Consider the following 21,162-nt stretch of genomic DNA (forward strand, 5'->3'; position numbering starts at 1 on the left):
CGGGAGCAGCAGCAGGAGGAGCATCAGGAGAAGCAGCAGGAGGAGCAGTGAGAGCAGCAGCAGCAGTGGGAGCAGCAGCAGCAGGAGTAGCAGCAGCAGTGGGAGCAGTAGCAGCAGTGGGAGCAGCAGGAGCAGCAGCAGCAGCAGTGGGAGGAGCAGCCCAGCCAGAAGCAGGGGAGGGGGACACCAGTCTCCTCCCTGCCTCCTGCTCCAGCTTGCCGCTTACCTGAACTGTTTTGATCCTGCGATGAAAATTCGTTCTGAGAATGTGGGGCTGAACTCCTGGCTATTCTCACCTTTTAAATAAAGGAAAATGAGTTGGCTTATGTAGGAAGAAGAGAAAGAACAGAGATTTGGCACTGAGGACAGGTATTTCTACAGAGACCCCCCTGCTGGGCCCTTCCTTCCCCAACCACCTTACCTGGCAGCTCCCTGGCCTGAGGCCTCCCTCTCACTTACCATCTCCTCCAGGCCCCAGCTTAAGGGTCAAGACCAGAGGGGAGGTCTATCATGTGGGGGCTCTAGGGTATCCACTTCACTTACTGTGAATCTTAGGGGAGATAATCTACATAAAGCACCCAGCACAGTGCCTGACATGCAGTAATAGCTCAATACATATAAGCCATTACATATCCGTAGATGTATGCACGTGTATGTACGTGTGTGTGTGTGTGTGTGTGTGTGTGTGTACAGTCAGTACTATGTCACTCCACTTTGTTCTATTCTCTTATCTCTCCTCAAAACCTAGCTGGAAGGAAGTGGGAGATGAGGGAAAGATTGGACATGTGGGGAGATGGCATCGTGAGCTGTCAGGCTCTACAGGTTCCACCCAGGAAAGCTCTTGGGTAGGAGGGGAACTGCTGGGGGCAGAGGACTCCAGGCCCTGTCCGCTCCTCCTGGGATGTGTTATAGGAAAGGACTCCCGGCCTGCCCAGCCCGCCTCGATCCTCTCTCTGCAGGAGCAGCCTCCACTTCTGGCTGTCTTGAGGGATTGTGGGTAGAGTGGAAGGGCTACCCCTAGACTGGCCCAGCAGGCCCAAGAGCAGGGTGTTCATTCTTCAGGGGTGAGGCCACCTCCAGGTGAAAGGTGGTGAAGGGCTTCAGGCCCCAGTGGGGCTTTCCAGGAGACCTGGCCTTTCCTGTCTGGGGCCTCTGCAGACGCTCAGGCTGTTCAAGGTCACAGCAGCAGGTGAATGGCCTGCCTGACCCAGCAATGGCCTCCAGCACTCCCAGCTCTCCTCCCTGCTCTGGTGGTGATGGGCACAGCCTCCGTTTGCACGTCTCCATCTGTGCTCCATCCTGCCTCCCCCTTCACACTGAATCTGGGCCTGGACTATAGGTTATGTCTCGTGAGAATGTTCTACAGCAGCCACCCTGACCTGTTGTCCACAGAGGACCCCGAGCCAGGCCTCCCCTGGGCCCACCCACCTGCCCCTGTGCCCACAACCACCCAGGCCCTTACATTCGGCTTGGGCGATGATGGAGATGGCGGCCAGCCCTCCCTCGGAGCCTTCCTTGGCTGTGCCTTTGGTAATCACATCATTCAGGATCTCCCACTTCCCGCAGAACACGGGGCTCTTCTCCACAGCCTCCAGCTTGTAGATGGGGCTCTGTTTCTTCCCCTTAGACGGTGTCTTCTCCTTGGCCTTGGCAAGTTCCTTCTGCTGCCCAGCTGCCGAGCCGGGGGCGCCGGGGCAGGCCACTTCCATCACGGCCATCTCCTAGGCTCACGCTCACCCTGACAGAGACCAAACATGGCAGGTCACTCAGAACCCCAGCTCTGGGGGCACAGGGCAGGCTTGGGTGGAAGGAGATAAGCAGGGGACAAAGGGTCTCCGCTCTCTATGCCACGTGTAAGTACCCTCCAAACATCCCGGATGGAGAGGAGCCAACCTTTCAACTCCTGCACGTGTTCTGAGTGGTACAGCCCCAGCCCTGGCAGCACCCCAGCTGAACGGCCTCCCGAGGCCTGTGCTCGACAAGGTCAGTGACGGCGCAGGTATTGGGGCTGGTTCTTTCTTGCCTTTATAATGGCTAGATCTTTCCTGCTGCTAGTTTAATGGCAGACCTCGCTTCCTGAGGACAGAGCAGTGATCCGACCTCCAAAGCATCACCTCACGGACCTGGCACAAGCTTTGCCTTCTTAGCGGCCATGTCTATGCTCTCCACAGAGGCTCCTCACCCACTGGAGAGGTCTGAGGGATTGTCTTGTTCCCTAGAGGAAGTAGGGGTGTGCGTGTGTCCGTGCGTGTGTCCTACAAAGTCCAGAAGTCAGCATGCAGGGCCGGCTCTGAGGCACAGTGGTTGTGCGCTGATCAAGAAAACTGGGTCTCACATGCTGATCGCAGTTCAAGTCCCCAGCCTGGTCAGGCACATGTATAAGCACCTAAGACCCTACAGGCTGGACTGTGGGGGGACTAGAGTCTGAGGGTGCTCATCTCTTTCTCTTGCTCATAGAAGAAAGAAAAAAAAAAAAACAAACAACTGGGACTTTTTAAAGGGCAGGGCTCCTCTGGGGTGTGTCTGGCTTTAAGCAAAGCCTGAGAAAACACCACATACACACAGGTTTTCAGTAAGTGCGCTCTGGTGGTAGCCCGGTCATAAGGCTGTTACCAACAGATGTGGTCTCCCTCGCAGTGACTGCGTTCAACCCAAGCACTTCCATGTGCTCGTGGGGCAGAAGGGCAGGCCACGTGAAGCCAGCTCACTGCCTCTAGGTTCTGCCGTCTCAGGCCTGGTGATTAAACAAGACAGCAGAAGTTGGGAACTACTAGGCCAAAGCCTTTTTTTTTTTTTATCTTACTTTGATTTTAAAGATGATTTATTTTGGGGACCAGCAGATGGTATAATGGTTATGTCACTGGACACCCACATAGTCAACCGCAGTTCAAGTCCCAGATCCAGCGACTTAAAACTCATGCTGAGTGCGTGCGTGCCTAAGATCCTGAGAGGAGAATGGAGAAGGGACTGTGGTGTGGCCATCTCCCCCTGAGGAATGATTTCTTGCTTTCTGTCTCTGTCTCTGTCTCTCTGGTGAGTGTGCATGCTCTACAGCAAAAAAATCTCTCTTAAAAAAATTATTTCTTCCATGAGCAAGACAGGGACAGTACCCCACAGGGTCTCAATGCTGTGACCTACCCCAGCCTTCGGCCAGCCCTGGATTGTGGGTATGCATGCAGCCAGCACCCAGAGAGATCTCCAGACTGGAACTGGGAGCCTCCCATGTGGGATTCCCTCAGCCAGAAGCCTTTTTCCTACTGACTCTGTCTCACTCATTTTTTCCCCACCATGATGGCTGGGAAGACTGAGCCAGCCTGGTGGGGGTGGGAGGGGTTAGTCACTGACGATTTGTTCCTTGCCTCCCAGGCCCTACTAGCTTCAAACTCAGAACAGCTCCAGCTTCCACGTGGATGCTGGGTTTGGTTCTGAAGGCCTATGCTGAGGCAGCCGAACCAGCAACCTCACTGTTACCTGGCGATTTTCCGCAGTCTAGGGCTGTCCTGACTTCCAGTTAGGCGAGGCCTCCAAGGCAGGCCGTCTTTCTCCTACCTGTACCTTTGTCCTGCCATATACCTTCCCAACCACTCCACTACAAAGAGGAACAGCCCGAGGCCTGGAGCTCAGCCTTACCTCTCTCAGCCTCTCTACCTGGGGGAACAAGATCCTAGAGAACAACCCTAAACTCTGCAACCCTGAAGGTAGTAGAGGTGTGCTTACCGGGAGCTCGCATTACTTTAACCCCTCATTTTTATCCGAAGAACCCAAGGCCTCATTAAGTGGAGACTTGCCCAAGGTTACCCAGGCCATGTGTGGCAGGGCAGGGCCAGGCCTCAGACCCCAGGCTCTTCAGACTGTGCTGCACACTCCCCAAGTCTCCGGGGTTACTGGCAAGCACAGGGGACCTTCTTGGTCCTCCCTGGTCAGAAGACTCCTGAGGGCAGAGGCGGGGCCCTGCACACGTGGCACCTGCAGTGTAGACTGTGGGGTACACACGAGACCATCACTGTTGGGTGAGTGAGGGAAGAAAAGGTCCCAGGGTGTTTCTCCATGAACTCCAGAGACAGGATGGCCGAGTGCAAGAATGAAGAGGGAGTCCCTTCCACTGGATGAGAAGTCGGGGCTGAGCGGTACAGGGTGGGTGATGCGCTGTGCAGAGATCACTGTGCCTGGGCTCAGATGCCTGTCTCTGGTTGGAGTAGCCCAGCCAAGTGCTCTGGACAGTTTGCCCTGAGCTAGGGCCCTTCTGGAGAGGCTGTGGGTGCTCCCTCAGCCCCAGGATCTATCCACTCATCTTGGTAGGCAAGTGGGCAGGTGACCAGGGGCCCTGGTCCTCCCTCCGTGCCAAGCCCCTCTCCCTGATGAAGCTGAGGCTGAGACCGAGGCAGCCGAGCTCAGAGCTGCTTTGGTTCCCCAATGACTCACCCACCAGCCTGGCAGGCAGAGTAACGAGGAGGCTCTGCTTAGTGCTGACCCAGCAGATGGCAGCTGGGCCTGTGAAGGGCACGGGGAAAGCAGGCTGCCTCTCACTTCCCAGGGGCACGCTATACAGCCTGAGAGCTGGGGCGCTTCTCCCATGGCTGGCTTTCCAGAGCCACATGACCGTGACTCAGAACCTCTCTGACAGCCTCCAGGTTCAAGAGGCTATTCCCGGGACACTTGGGCCTGACGGCAGCTTGCTCCCACCCGCTTCCCTCCTGCCTTCTATATGGCTTCTGGGCTACAAGAGTCAGGGTTTGATATTAAGCCTAGGACTGCTAGCTGTGGTCACTGTCTTGTCACTGTAGCTCTCAGCCCTGCCCCTTCTCTGTCCTCCAGTGTGTGGGGAGTGAGGACTAAGTGGGAGCCAGTTATGTCTCTGCCTTTGAAGGCAGGTTCAAATCCCAAGCCATTACTCAGTCTGGCTGCTCTCCCCAGCTCCACTCATGCCTCAGGCCTTCTGCCCTTGGCTCTTGTATCCAAGCTCAGGATGTGAGCTGTGGCAGCAGCCCAACCCACTTGGCTCGCTCACAAGCCCATGAGACAAAAGAGGGGTGCAGAATTCATTGTGTGTGCTTTCAGGCCTGCCGCAGACTCGCCGCCTGCTCTCTCTGTGGTGCCTTGATGACCCTGGAGAAGCCTGGTAGGGACGATTAGGATGGCACCAGACTGACCCTTGGGTGTGTCTGGTGAGTTGCTAATTGGAGTTCAAGGATGGCTTCAGGGAGCTCTGAGGCTAGAAACAATGTGCAGTTTTCCAAGGAAGAAATCCAGAGCTTTCAACACATTCTCCAAGGGTCTACCATTGCCCGAAGGGGGCTCCATTCTCCCTAGAAGACTAAGGCCATGCTAAGTCCCTGGTTCCAGCTCAGCTCTTCCATTCAGAGGAGGGGCTCGTTAATGCAGTGGTTCCCAACTGCGATGAGTTCAGAAAATGTACCCGTCCTAGGTCTACTGGGCCAGATCCACTGGGTGTCAAGCCTGGCCTCTGTACTTTTTTTTTTTTTGGAGAGGTTTTTGCTATAGGGTGCGTGCGCTCGCCAGGCAGACAGAGAGAGACAGAGAGACAGAAAGCGAGAAATCACCCCCCGGGGGGGATGGCCACGCTGCAATCCCTTCTCCTCCATTCTCCTCTCGGGATCTTGGGCACGCACGCACACGCGCCCGGCGTGAGTGTTAAGCCACCGGGTCTTGAACGCGAAACGCGGTCGACTACATCCCTGCCACATGTGAGGAAGGAAGTAAGGGAGAGAGATAGAGACAGAGGGACAGAGAGAGAGATAAAGCATTCTCATTAAGGTCTTCACCCTGTGATCACGCAGGCCTGGATCATGGGCACGTGCATGCCCACCATTCTCAGGAAGGATTTCTCCTCTGGGGGTCGGCCTTGCAGAGCACTGTGTTACTGCTGCGCCTCCACCCGGCCTCTGAATCCAACTAGCTGGAGGACTCTGAGGTCAAGGGTCCAGAGACTGTTATTTGACCCCTGCTCTAGTCTCTAAGGTTACACTGTTCAAAATAGTAGTCACTAGCAACATGTGGCTATTTATTTCTAATTAACATTAAATAAAATGTATAAACCCTCCATTATGCTGCCCACCATGTTGGACGTGCAGATGGAGGGCAGTCCATCACTGTGGAACGTTCTATTGGCTATGCCAGTCTAAGCCTGTGAAAGCAATGTTGTCTCTGATAGCAAAACTTCTGTTTCCAGGATTCTGGGACAGAAATAGGGTCTAGGCTAAATGAAAGTTTGATTTACTTGAAGGTACAAGCAATGCTTTAAATGTTGATCTCGAAAGATGCTAACCTCTCTAATGCATCGCATTTCAGTTCTGTCTTAGTAAGTATGGAACAGTGAAAACACCAAACTAGGAGCACAAAGTTATAGGTTCTAGCCTTGGAATACTTGTGAAAAATAGCAGCGGGTCCATTTTTGTCAAATGGAATCATATCTTCATCCCCAATACATAAAAGAGTTGGAATCGTGCAACTGGTATGGAACACGTATTAGAAACAGCTGCTCTGGGGATCAGCAGTTAGTGTAATGGATATGTCACTGAACTCTCATGTAATTGCCCACAGTTTGAGTTCCGGACCTGGTGACTTAAACTCACGCCGGGCGCATGTGTGTGTGTGCCCAAGATCCCGAGGAGAATGGAGAAGTGATTGCGGTGTGGCCATCGCCCCCAGGGGGTGATTTCTCACTTTCTGTATCTCTGTCTCTGTCTTTCTGGTGAGCGCATGCACCCTATAGCAAAAACCTCTCCAAAAAAAAAGAAAAGAAAGAAAGAAAGAAAGAAAGAAAGAAACAAACCAGGGCCTAGGAAATCTTTTAGGTTCCTCCTAGTTCTGAGAATGCAGCTGATCTGTCAGGATTATTTGAGGGCCACTGAGTCCAGTTCAGGATAATATTTATTAAGAACCTAACATTACTAATCTCATTTTCAGAGGTGAGGAGACGGCTTAGAGAAGTTTGGGAGCATGCCAAAAAGTTATGCAGTTACAGGTGGCAGAGGTGGGGTTGAACTCTGGCTTCTGGCTCCTGAGTCTGTGTATAAACCGCCATCCCCCCGGGGGATGATTTCTCACTTTCTGTCTCTCTTTGTCTTTCTGGTGAGCACATGCGCCCTATAGCAAAAATCCTCTGAAAAAAATAAATTAATAAAAAAAATAAACCTTGGGCAAGACACTGCGCTTCTCTTAGCTTCTTCAGAGGCTTCTCTTAGCTTCTTCAGAGCTGGTGAGGACTGAATGAAGAAGACACGAACTACGAACCTATCTGTCTGGCCGGTAGAAGATGCTGAGTGCACGTTCAGTCCCTCGCCCATCGGCAGGCTATGCGAAGCCATCACTGAGATGACGGGGCTACCCGGTTTCAGCACCTTGTAGACAAGGCGTCCGGAGCCTGAGAGGGCATTCGACACTTAGAGCCTTAGTTCTCTGTACATGAAAAGGAAATACAAATCTCTGTCCTACAAGGCTATTTTGAAAGTGTCCACTGAGGGGCCAGGGCAAATCCCTCCCATGACTACTGCATCTGGAAGTAAAATCCTGCCCTTCTCTGAATGCCCAGAGGGGATAAATAGCAGAAGTAGAATGACTCAACTTCCTTAATAAGATATTGGTTGAAAACCAATCTCATCCTGCTGCTTCCTCTTTTAAGCCTTCAGCTTGCCTGGCCATCAGGCCACACTGGGCAAGCCTCTGCCTATCAGAAACGAGGGGCCATGCAGGAAGGGGAACCAAGGGCAAGAGCCAGGCAGAGCGAGGTGGCTAGGCAACCCGGAGGGCCCACACGGGCACTCAGCCCCGGCTCCCCTTCTGCCCCGCCTGCCCGCCCCCAGGCTCTGTGCAGCCAGGCTGGTGTCCTCACCTGCCCGCACAGGGCAGCCATGGCAAGCCTGCTTCTCTTCCCTGGCTATTACCACCCACGAGGATGTCACTTCCACATTTTACCCTCAGTGAAGCCTTTTGTGGTAGGCTCCTGCACTCCCTTCACGAGCACTTCGTGCCAGGGTCTTCCGCAGGCTAGGCACTATGCTATGGGCTTGACCTGCATTCCTGGCGTAACTCACAGCAATCCTGGTGACACTGGTAATACTACCTCATTCTACAGACGGAGACTAAGGCTCAGAGGGGAAAGTTACCTGCAGGAGTAAGAGAAGCTCAGCTGATAGGACTAGGGCATCTGACATGGGGCTAGGGCTCCAGCCAAGACTCCTGGCCCATTCCCCTGGGACCCAGCATTGTCAGTTCCTTTCTAGCATCAAAGCCTGTTGGCAGAGGGACCTGGTTATCCAGGAACTGAGCAGTAGTGCCACCTGTGTAGATGTTACTTCCAATATTTTCCCCCTGATGTTGGTAATATTTTCTTAGCTTACATAGGCAGGAAGCACAAGAATTAAAACGAGGGGTTGCACCAGCAAGGAAGGGCTAAACAGCAACCGACCTGTCGGACTTTAGTTGAATCACATAGTCCATACTCCTGTTATAAATTTTTAACTTGATCAATTTTAAGAGAGAGCCAGAGAAAGAGAAAGGCCAGGGAAAGTGAGAAATCACCCCCTGTGGGGGATGGCCAGACCATGATCCCTTCTCCTCCATTCTTTTCTCAGGATTCTGGGTGTACACACGTGCACCTGGGCTGATTTTTCAAGCTGCCAGGTTTGGGACTCTAACTGTACAGTTGGCCATGTGGGATCCGGCTGCCTTAACCTTGACACCACCTGCTGGCCCCTTAACAGGTCATTTTATTCCACATACAAAACACACACACAGACAAGAATTCTAACTTCACTGAAAGATGTGCTTTGAAAGAAGAAAAATAAACCAGAGAAAAGAAACGAGATGTAAGAAACAATGATGGGACCAGCAGGGAGCATGGCACTGGACTCCCACATGGCTGACTACGGTTCAGGTCCCAGACCTGGCAGCTCAAAAATCATGCCTGGTGAGTACACGTGCCCTATGCCAAAAACTAAAGAAAGAAAGAAAGAAAAAAAGAAAGAAAGAATGGTAAGCACAGGAACTGATATGCTGTTAGTCCATTTACTTAACAACTGAACATAAAAAAAAATTTATTTTATTTTTAATTGCCAGAGGGTGCATGTGCTCACCAGAGAGAGACAGAAACAGAGAGCGAGGGGGAGAGAGAGTGAGCATCCCCAATGAGTACGGTTAAGCCACAATCCTCCTCCTCCATTTCTCTACCCTGTTGGGATTTTGGGCATGCAGGCACATGCACCTGGTGTGTTTTTCCAGCTGCTAGGGGTGGGATTTGAACTATAGTCAGCTATGTGTGATCTGGTTTCCTTAAAAATAGGCTACCGTACCTGCCCAGCTTAAACCATTTAAAAACATTAAATTCTAGATCTGAATAATAAGGAAGGGTGGAGTGTTCAATGCATAAAGAGCAGTAAGATCCTCACCATTTGGGATATATAAAAATATAAAACATATTTAAATCTCCTAAGAAAAAAATATAGCTAAGTGTATGTATTACAATTTAAAGTTAATTATTGCAAGATAAAAATACAATTCAGAGTTTCCAAACCAGAAAGGTAAAGAAGGAAAAATAGAAAACTTTGTTACTCTAACAAGGCAAAGAAAGGAGGGAAAAGGCAGCAAAAAGGACAAGAAATAGAAATAACTCAAAGTATGACTATATCATTAATCACACTAACATGAATAGATTAAAAAGCCAGACAGGACTTAAAAAGGCCCAGAGCTAGATGCTGACTAAAAGAAGCAAAACAAAATTATACAGAGGGATTGAAAATAAATAGATGGAAAGAGATACACCAGGCTAATACTAAACAAAACCATGTAATATTAAAATCAGACAAAAGGATAACGATCACCCAGAGGCACCCAATAAAAAGCCTCAAAGCCCAACGCCTAGAGGCAGGATGAGACCTTAGAAGCAGCTCCCAACCTCCGAGGGACCTGTCACCTTGCAGAGCACTGCAGGAACTTAGCACAGCAGACCTTGAGTGTGGGCCCCATGCTGAATGCTGGGAGGACACTGAGGAGGAAGACCTGGTCCCTCAAGGAGCTTACAGCCTACTGGGGGAAAGAGACAAGCATTCTAAAGAGTACCACAGGAGGGCAAGCCAGTGGCGTGGTGGTTAATAAGGCTGAATCCCACGTGGCTTACTGCAAGATTTGAGTTCCAGGTCTGGCACATTGAAAACCATGCTGGATGCGTGTGCATGCATGCTCCGAACCCCAAGAGGAGAACGGAGAGAAGGGATTGGCGTGGCCACCCCCCTGGGGCATGCTTTCTCTCTCTCTCTTGCTCTGCTGAGCTCATGTGCCTTATAGTAAATAAAAAAAGAGGGACCAGCAGTTAGTGTAATGGCTATGTTGCTGGATTCCCATTTAGTCGATCGCAGTTTAAGTCCCGGACCCGGTGGCTTAAACTCACGCTGGGTGCGTGTGTGAGCATGTCCAAGATCCCGAGAGGAGAATGGAAGAGAAGGGATTGTGGCGTGGCCATTCCCCCTGGGAGGTGATTTCTTGCTTTCTGTCTCTCTGTCTCTCTCTGTCTTTCTGGCAAGTGCACGCACCCTATAGCAAAAAACCTTTCCAAAGAAAAAAAAAAAAAAAAAAAGAGTGAAAGGGTGTGATTCCCAGACTTTTAGGGGTAGCGCTCCAGATGGGGAATTCAAAGGGCAGGAATAGATGGTGGACGCTGAGTAAAATAAAAACTTGCCATTGGTACAGAACCCCATCCTGCCTGGACTGACAACATCACAAGTTACAGGCCCCGGGGAGCTTAACTGATTCTTCAGGCAGAGAGACAGAGTTTTAACACAAGATCACCAGGACTCAGAAATACTAGTCCAAAGGAGGAGGAAGAGCATCCTGGACCTGCACTTGGGCACTTGCAGTGAAACTCCGCTGGAGGAATCTCAAGAGCTACCTCCCTGGCCAGAAGGAAGCCTGACTCCCAGGAGAACAATTTCTGCCAAAGCATTTCCCATTAAGAAGGATATGAAATGTGAAGGCACATTAATCATTAAAATCTTACAGATCGATGATAAAGAAGAAACCTAACATGCCCACAAAAACTCAAGTCTCACTGCTAATCCCACAGGTCAAACTACAGGGCAAATAAAATTTATGGAATAAAATTTACGACTGTCTTCTACTTCCTGCCACATGCCTGGCAATGCGGGCTAGCTCCAGGCGTGCAGAACACTGCTGTCCACAAGGCCCATTAAGACATCTAAGGCAACTGCCTTGCAAGATTTTTTTTTTTTTTTTTTTTGAGAGTTTTGCTATAGGGCGCAAGTGCTCGGTGAGGACAGAGAAGGAAAGCAAGAAACCACCCCTCTCCCAGGGGGGATGGCCACGCCACAATCCCTTCTCCTCCACTCTCCTCTCAGGATCTTTGGTGCACACACACATGCGCCTGGTGTGAGTTTTAAGCTGCAGGGTCCGGGACTTGAACCATGATTGACTATGTGGGAGTCCAGTGACGTAACCATTATGCCATCTGCTGGTCCCTCACATGTATTCTATTTGCATAGGTCTTACCCACTTCAAGCTCTTTCCTGATCCCTTACTACTAAAACATCAAGCCTTAAAGATAATCTGCAGCTCGAATATGCCTGTGGCTCTGTACTGCTTACGAGTCTAGCCCCACCACGTGGACCTTAAGTTATCTATTTCCCTAAACAAAAGGCTTGGCTCCGGCCAGTCTGACCTCTCTGCAACCTCCTAGCTACTCAACCCTACAAGCTGTCCATGCGGCCCCTGCACATTCTGCTCGTCTGAAGCTCAGGCTTTCCACTTTCAGGAAGCCCCTCCCAACACTTCTACTGTGCTGATGGCCCCCTTCTCTGACCTACAACACCTGGTCTATCATGCTCTCATTCTCTTTTACTCAACAAATGAAATAATGTAATGAAAGAATTCTGAAGACAATAAAGCATTATAACAAGAGATGATAGTCATTTTGTTGTGTGTACAACTCATAGAATCGCAATGTAGGTGTGGAGCAAACAGAAATTCAGGAAAAGATGCATGATCAGGGGCTGGAGGGTAGCGCAGTGATAACACAGCTGGGCCCACGTGAGGAGGTTCCCAGTTTGCATCCTGAGGTTTCTCTACACACTAGGCACATCTGTGTGCCTGCGCCCTGGGGTGGCTGAGGCTGGGATGGACTGCAGAGTGAAGACCCCATTGAGGGTACCCCTCTCTCTCTCTCTTTTTAAAAGAATTATTTATTTATTTAATTCCATTTGTTATTGTTATCTTTTGATTTGACCGAGAGAGAGAGAGAGAGAGAGGAAAGAGAGAGAGAGAGAGAAAGAAAGGGAAAGACAGAAAGCAAGCCACCAGGTCCGGGATTTGAACCATGGTCGACCATGTGGGAATCCAGTGCCCTTATCCACCACACGGCCTGCCGGCCCCAAGGGTGCCTCTCTCTTTTATAAAAAAAAGATAAATAAATGTAGAAGAAAGATGCATAATTAAAGATGTTCCAGGTTTTCAGTTGTTTTGTTTTGCTTTGTTTTGTTTTTTGGTCATAGAGTGCAGGTACTCGCTAGAGAGAAACAGAAGAGAGAGATCACTCTCTGGGAGGATGGCCACACCGCAAACCCTTCTCCATTCTCCTGGAATTTTGGACACACAGGCACACACGCCCAGTGTGATTTTCCGGCCATCAGGTCTGGGACCTGAACGGTGGTAGGCCATGTGCGAGCACCTTAACCGATATGGCACCTGCTGGACCCTGTTCCAAGTATTTTTACAACCGGAAAACACTAGAATCAAAACATTACAGGGGAAGGATAATTATTAAACAAACCACTGCACATTCATTAAAAATGTTTATAAATGAGACCAGCAGATGGTGTAATGGGTACGTTGCTGGACCATGGCTCAAGTCCTGGACCCGGTGGCTTAAAACTCATGCCGGGTGCATGTGCATGTGTGCCCAAGATCCCGAGAGGAGAATGGAGGAGAAGGGATAGCGGCGTGGCCATCCCACCCACTCTCTGTCTCTCTGTCTCTCTCTGTCTTTCTGGCAAGTGCACCCACCCTATAGTAAAAACCTCTTAAAAAATGTTTATAAGTAATCTTTTTAGTAACGTGAAGAAATGCTTACAGGATACAATGTTAATAGTAAAGGGATACAGACGCAGCTTAGGTGGCACAGTCCACAGTGTACTGGGCTGCAGTGCTAGAAACCACATGACAGACCTTAGGTTCAGATCCCCAGGTTGGCCTGCAAACACCTTGGGGGCAAAGGTAAGGGTGGATGGTGGCCGAGCACTGAACCTAAATATCCTAAGGAGCTGGAGTGCTGAGGAAGGGAACTGCCGTGTGACGAGACCCTCTGTGGGGGCTCTATCTCACGCATGCATGTGCACACACACACTCTGTCATAAAAAAAAAAGGCATACAGAATTCTATCTAAAGTGTGAGTCCATATGAGTCTGTATATTACACCAACACTGATGAAAACGCAGACACCTAGCAGAGACACGTGACACTGGTTCTCTGATAGTGTATACTCTTCTAAGTTTGCCAGCTTTTTGTTAGTGAGTATGTATTTTCTGTGTTCATTTTCCAGCAGATTTTTTAAAGAATTATTTTATTTAACTTTATTTATCTATCTATTTTAATATGACCAGAAGGGACAGAGGGAGAGAGAGAGAGGGGGAAAGTAAGAGAGCAAGCCATCAGGTCGGGACTTGAACCATGCTCAGCCATGTGGGAGTCCAGAATCCTTCACCACTCCACCTGCCAGCCCCTTTAGCAGATAATGTTTCTAAGTGATTAAAAAATACATATATTGAAAGGATATACCATGAAAAGTACAAGTCCTTCCCTCCCTTCCCCCACACCTCTGAGGGAATCCCCATTACCAGTTTCATGTACAATGTTCCTTCATTAGAGATAGCTTATTTTCAATAGAAAACATCTGTGGAATATTACTTTTATACTGAAGTACAAAATTACTCTCATACTGAAACGAAGTGTCACTAATGGGGGACCTCTTGGTACAGGACGAGATTCAGGAGGCATCTGGTCTACCTTCGTGACTGGGCTTAACACATATGTGAGGAGCTGCTTCCTGAGCCTGTGCAGGTGGACATGCACAAGCGCACAGGAAACCTCACCAGAACCTCTGTGGCTGGTCACTGAGTTCTGGTGGCTGGGCCACTAAAACTGAAGTCTGGAGATGGGTGAGCTCGTCCTCTCTGGTTTTGGTTTTCATTTCGCTCCCTGGGGACTGTGAGTTTCATGGGTTGTGACTCAAGAATAGGACGGTGCTCAGGGCTGGCTGTCAGCTGCCCTGACCTCACTGCCTCCCTGCTTTGATTTATGCTCACCTGATGACAAAGGTACGCAGTGGTGGCAGGCCTGTGCTAGTGCTGAACAGAGGGATGCTGTGGGCACAAGCAGCCCCACAAGCAGTAGGACAGCAGAACTGGCCTGGACAGAAGACCACTGGTCCCTCCTTTGCTGTATCAGTCAAGGGGTGGAGTCGCAGTGTTGGCTCCGGTCCGGGGAAACCCAGGGAGGCCAGTCTTTCTGGCTAGTCTCTCTCACTGTTCTTATACATAATTTCTATCCCAGCAGGCTGAAACCCACCCCTACAATTTCTAGCCAGCAGCCCTAGTACCAGACACAAGGTCTGGAGCAACCATTGCCAAAGAAGAGACAGGAAACCCAAGGGCAGAGAGGCAGGGCGGCCAACAAGAAGAGCATGCAACCTGTGTGGGAGTTCTTCGGAGAGCACTTTGCACACCCCACCTGGCTTCTGTCTGCCCTGCAGTGCTGCAGCTCTGAAGTACTGAGGAATGACCCGCTGCTGCAGGACAAACTGGGACCACAAGTTCCTGGCAGCTAGAGCTGAGATTAGCTACCTTGTGGTCATCTTCGGGGGTTTTCAATAAATGGCAGCTATTTGGATATACATAATTACAGCTGGCTGTCAGTCATAATAAAAATGAATAATAATGGCCACAAATACTGTTTGCATTAGTCCTTGAATCCTCGCAACTCTGTGAGGGAGGTACTAATATTCCCTTTACATGGAGGAAGAAACTTAGGCTCAGTAGGTCAAGTATCTGCCTATGGGCACACTGCAGGGAAGTGACTACAGCAGGATATGCACATAACATTTGCACTCTATGTCAGTGCCTGAATTCTTTTGAAATTTCAAGTTTATTTTTGTTTTGTTTTGCCATAAGGCTTATGACTTGCAAGAGAAAGAGAAAGACGCAGACAGGGCAAGTGAGGGCCCCAGGGTGGACGACCATGCTTCCAGCACCTCTCCATTCCCCTCCAGGGATTTTGGGCATGCACACACACAGGTCCAGGCTTTAAACTGTGGCTGGCCATGTGGGAATCCAGTGCCTTAACTATCATGCCACCTCCTGGACCTCTAATTTCAAGTTTATTAATTTATTTATTCCATGAGGAAGAGAGATAGACAGACAGACACCCCAAATGGGTCTCTGCCCTAGGCTCAGCCAGCCTGGGTAACAGACATGTGTCCCTGGAATGCTCATGGAGGTCCTGGGATAAGAACCCAGGACTTTCCCCATGTGGGCACAGTAACAGTTGTGCTACTGCTGTGCTATCACCTGGCCCTAAAGCCCATACTTTTTAAAAATATTAATTTAATTATATTATTATTACTATTTTTCCAACTCACTATAGTGCATGTGCACTCACCAGAGAGAAAGACAGAGATAGAGACAAAGAGAAAGAGAAAGTGAGAAAACAAGCTGCCAGGTTCGGGACTCAAAACATGGTCAGCGCATTAACCACCACACTATCTGCTGGCCCAAAAGTCCGCACTCTTAACCACGATACTGTATCCACTTTCCAATGATCTAAACTTTAAACACTGGAACCCCAATGCAGAAGCTGCCTCAGGCTACAGATTTGTTAGTGAGAAACCCAGAGACTGAACCAGGAGGAAGCACCTTAATTCGGATACACCAGTACTGCCAGCTTACATGCTGGAAAAAGCAACTTGAAAAGGGTAACAGGCAGGGCCAGCAGGTGGTGTGGTCATTAAGGCGCTGGATTCCCACATGGCCAGCTGCAGTTTGAGTCTTGGACTGGCAACTTGAAACTCATGCCAGGTACATGTGCGTGCATGCACAAGATCCTGAGAGGAGAACAGAGGAAAAGGGATTGTGGTGTGGCCACTCCCACCGGGGGTGATTTCTTGTTTGCTGTTTCTGTCTCTCCAGTAAGTACACATGCCTTATAGTAAAAATCTTTTATTTTGGTTACATAAATTAACCCATTTATTATAGGTTACTGATATTTCAAATATCTGTAGAACTTCTACTGGTCTCAGTGCTCTGCATGATCAGAGAAACTTCTCTAGGAATGGACTATAGAAATGATCCCTGAAAGTATATTTTTGTAAACCTCTCTTAAAAAAAAAAAAAAAAAGAGGGACCAGCAGTTAGCGTAATGGCTATGTTGCTGGACTCCCACGTAGTCAACGCGGTTCAAGTCCCGGACCCGGTGGCTTAAACTCATGCCGGGTGCATGTGCGTGCGTGCCCAAGATCCCAAGAGGAGAATGGAGGAGAAGGGATTGCGGTGTGGCCATCCCCCATGGGGGGTGATTTCTCGTTTTCTATCTCTCTGTCTCTCTCTGTCTATCTGGCGAGCGCACGTGCTCTATAGCGAAAACCTCTCCAAAAAAAGAAAAAGAAAAAGAAAAAGAAAAAGGCAACAGGGATCTGGCTGCGTGGCCAGGAAATGGTCAAACCCCAGCTTTCGTGGCTTAAAAAACATGCCGGGTGCATGTGCATGTGTGCCTAAGAGCCCAACAAGATAGAAGAGAAAGGACTGCAGCATGACCATTCCCCACTATGGAATGCTTTCTCCCTCTCCGTCTCTCAGTCTCTCTCTGGTACATGCACATACTTTCTGGCAATAAAAATAAATAAATAAAACAGATAAAAATAAAAATTTAAAATGGCAATGGCAATTTGAAATGGCAAAGACAGGTCTGTGTTCCTCAGCTCACCCATGCCCTTCATAGCTGGACCTCACCTATGGACCAATTCTATGACAAAATGCAAATTCACCATTCATCTTAGAAAGCCTGGTTCCAGCCTTCATGAGGCTCTTATACTGTCCTTTTACAACAAAGCTTTTTTTTCAAAAAATTATTTTATTTAACTTTTATTTATTTATTTATTTTACTTTGACCAGAGAGGGACAGAATCAGAAAGAGATGGAAAGTGAGAAAGAAAGCCACCAGGTCCAGGACTTGAACCACGTTTGGCTACATGGGAGCCCAGCACCCTTAGCCACTGCGCCACCTGCCAGCCCCATAAAGCTTTGAATATCAGCTGCTTTCTTCATAAATATGATCAGTACTTTGGCTCTGGGCCTCTGATAAAGGGTCTCTTACAAGCTTTGAAAGAAAAGTGTTGGGGCTTAACAGGTGGTATGATGGTTGAGGCGCTGGACTCCTACACAGCCAACTGTAGTGTAAGTCCTGAAGCTGATGGCTTGCTTTCTCACTTTCTTTCTCTCTCTCTGAAGAACAAACTTAAAAAAATAATAACAACAATAAAGAAAGAAAGTTATTACAATGGCGTTTTCTTTTCATTTTAGTTTTTGCAATATAGGGCTTGTATTCCCCAGAGAGAGACAGACAGACAGAGAGGGAAAGTAAGAAATGATCTCCCAGGGGGGATGGCCATATCACAATCCCTTCTTCCCTAGTCTCCTCTCAGGGTTTTGGGGACAAGCCTGGTGTGATTTTTCAATCTGCAGGGTCTGGGACTTGAACTGCTCGAACTGTGCAGTTGGCCATGTGGGATACAGCACTTTAACCTCCACATCAACTGCTGGTCCATACAAAAGCATTTTCAATTCAACTTTCAAATCTTTCCCATGAGGAGAGCCAACAGCAAACAGAAAAAATGTCAAACGGAGAAATCACTGATCCACGGAGACCAATATGGAACTGTCATGTGGAAGAACATGGAGGGAAAAGCATTAAGAAAACAAAACAAAACAAAACAAAAACACCATGTGTGTACTTCATTTTATACAGTAAGCAGAAGGAATTTTTAATGTATGTTACTTACACAAAAAAGTTTCAAGTATCACTGAAGAGTGTAAATTAGGGTATTTTGTGTAACTGAATATTCTGTACAAGTGGGGGCTGCGGTGTGTACCACTCAACAATGACCGATTTCTAAAGATTACAGCACCATAAACTAACCCCCACACTAAAATCATGCTAAACACCACCAGTTTCTTTGATGAGTCAGAATGCACTTTGTAATCTTGCCAAGTCTTGAGGTCATCACTACCAGCCACATTTTGGATGTGAAAAACACTCTCCTTACTTAACCTTTCAGATGAGCCTCTGAGCGAGGAGTGGTTCCCTAGGCTATGGTCCAAGCTGTGGAAACACAACCACCTCCCTCCTTTCTGGTTTCCACAGGTGGGGCAGGTGGGACTGGCTTCCAGCAGAGTCTACCTGTATTAGAAGATGAAGAAAGAGGGCTGAAGCTCCTAGTGAGGGAGGAGGCTTCAAGTTCATTGTAGTCGCTGGTGACTGGTTCTGAAATTGAGGAACTAGTTTGAGGAACTATAGAATAAACAAGAAACCCAAACTGCCCAGCTTTCCGCAGACTTCCAACGCATGGGGGAATGGAAAGGCGCGCATGCCCAGCTCTGCCCTGAGGCAGTGGCTTTGTTTAGATGCTGCCCCACCCTCCTTGACAAGCTGGCCCATCTGACCAGCTTGAGGACATGAGCAGCAACAGGGCACCTGACATGTTCCTTTATAATAAGGGGCCATGTTCTTGCCCTCTCCTGGGAAGGGAGAAAAGGGCTTAGGATATACAATCAGCCAGGATCTCAGACTCACTCCTTGGGAGAGGAGGGTAAACCGTGGTGCGGCCGGTAGCTCTCATCCTGTCTCAGGCCTGCAGGGCCCAGCAGGAGGAGTTTGGATTTGAGCCTTGCACTTTGATTCAACAACAAATACCCATCCGGGGACTCCCATGCTGCTGATGCTGTGCTGGCCAACAGGAATATGAGGATGCAGGTGAGGTCCTTGCCCTCACAGAACTTTCACTGCTTTGACCCTTGAAAGGCCTTCTTGGATTGTGGAATGAGTTAACAAGAAGCACTGTCAAAGGTCAAGCCTGGGACCATCTGCCTACAATTCTGAGTGGCACTAAGCACGTGGGATCTGCCAGTGGGGTCACTGCCCTCTCAACTCCAGCACAGAAGGGTAGGAGAAGTCAGCTTTGTCTTAAATATCTGGCTACTCATGTCTGCTTCAGCTCTGAGCTACAGTTGAATACATTTCTTAAAACTTAATTTGTGCTTGTTTATTTCTTCAGAGAGAGAAAAAGAGAGAGAGAGAGCACAGGAGGAAGATAAGTACCACCGACAGTGTCTTCATGCCATGATCCACCCCGTCTCGGCTGGCCCGGATCCCAGGCATGTGTGTGCATATCTAGCATGCTCATGGAGGCCCTGGGACATGATCCCAGAACCTTTCCCATGTGGATCCAGTTGTGTTACTGCTGTACCACCACCTGCCCATTCGAGCACATTTCTACTGACAGCACCTACCCTTCTGAAAATGCCCTCCTTTCCTCTGTGAGGGCTGTTTCCAGATTGCGATCAAGCTCCAGTTCCAAGCTAACAAGCAATAGAAGGTCCCAGGAGGAGGGAAAGGCCAAGCGTGTTCCTGCCTGGACACCTGCAGGGTGGGAGCTCCTACATTCATGGTGCAAGCTGGAAGAGAGGGCACTGGCTGGATGCCTTTCTTGCTCCCCTCCAACTCCCACAGTCACGGCCGATTCAGGACCGGGGCTGGCCTGGAATGTACCTGCGTCCGTGTCTGCCTTTCTCTTGCCTCAGTTATATTCGTCTGTATATTCTGGCACCTAGCAAAGTCTGGCATGTCTGACACAACCGACTAGCGTTCACCAAGTGAAAGAATGACTGACACACTCCCGAGGAGTAAAGGAGCGCCTGGCTGGCTTGGCTCCGAGTGTCCACACTGCCCATCTGCCAGCCAATAACCAAGCAGCTGGCTGCCGAGCCCTGTGGTCCCATCTCCTAAATGCTGACCTAGAGACCCAATCACTTCTGACTGGTTGAGAAGATGACCCTTCTGAGCAGGACAATATCCTGGGCTCCAACTTGCAAGTATGTCCTAAATGAGAGGTGGTACATGAATCTCTCAGCTTTATCTCTGTGTAAAGGTATTCCCGTTTCATAAAGCACAGCAAGTGCCTGCTGAGACTGGCATGGGCCAGTTAACTCCCTGGGCCAAAGGCTCCATTTACAATCATTTTTTTTTAGGATTATTTTTAAAATGATTTATTTTTATCTATTATTGTTATTAGTATTCAATTTGACCACAGACACAGAGAGAGAGAGAATGAGAAAGCAAGTCACCAGGTCCGGGACTCAAACCGTAGTTGGCCACATGGGAATCCAGTACCTGAACTATCACACCACCTGCCAGCCCCAAGAATTATTTATTTAATTTTAATTATTATTATCATTTTAAAATTTCTACAGGACACATGCACTCACAAGAGAGAGAGAGAAAAAAAAAAGGCAAGCTGCCTCCAGGTTCAGAACTTGAACCGTGGTAGGCCATGTGGGAGTCCAGCATGGTGACGCCACCTGCTGGCCCCTCTATTTGTAATCTTAGTTGGCAATCATATCCTTATCTGAGGCTAGCTAAATCTCCTGTCCGGACTGCGATAGTTCTTTCCGTTTACCGGGGCCTCCATTCAGAAATGACAACATGCTTGACTCAAAAGGAGGGGCCAGACAGCTCCAGCTGAGAGAACGTCGGCTACTCTGGTTTGTTTGGCCCCTGCATGCCAGGAGCAACGAGGCCCTTCTTCACAGACGAAAGAGGCAGAAGAGTTTCTTGGTGTCTAGTGGGTTTGATCTTCACGCTCAATCATTAGCAGTTACTGAATGGCCACTTCGGGTTCGATACTGCTTGGCGAGGTAGGAAAGTACCCTAAAGGTGCAGACAACCTTTGAGACTTCCGGGTAACTCTGCCCAGAATTGTATTTTCTTATCAATCTTGTCCTTCTTTGGATAATATGAACTTCATCATAAAACAATGTCAAATACATGCCTTCCTATTGACTTTTTCCTTCTTTTTTTTTTTTTTTTTTGAGC

At 48.9% G+C, this 21,162-nt stretch overlaps 1 protein-coding gene across 3 annotated transcripts in view; it reads right to left on the reverse strand.

Annotated features, from left to right (window-relative positions):
- The window catches only part of MAP3K14 (mitogen-activated protein kinase kinase kinase 14), a 52,656-nt gene that overhangs the window by 18,320 nt on the left and 13,174 nt on the right, over positions 1 to 21,162 (reverse strand). For all 3 annotated transcript variants that reach the window (XR_003548141.1, XM_006170020.3, XM_006170019.3), the window contains exons 2-3: positions 1,463 to 1,738; positions 227 to 296 (exon numbers count right to left, since the gene is read on the reverse strand). Coding sequence is in view for 2 of the 3 variants with exons in the window: in XM_006170020.3 (XP_006170082.1) it covers positions 227 to 296; positions 1,463 to 1,718 (326 nt within the window). In the remaining variant the exon portion in view is untranslated. The remainder of the gene's footprint in view (positions 1 to 226; positions 297 to 1,462; positions 1,739 to 21,162) is intronic.

Source organism: Tupaia chinensis, unplaced genomic scaffold, assembly GCF_000334495.1.
Source record: "Tupaia chinensis unplaced genomic scaffold, TupChi_1.0 Scaffold148004_1, whole genome shotgun sequence".
NCBI classification, from domain to species: Eukaryota; Metazoa; Chordata; class Mammalia; order Scandentia; family Tupaiidae; genus Tupaia; species Tupaia belangeri.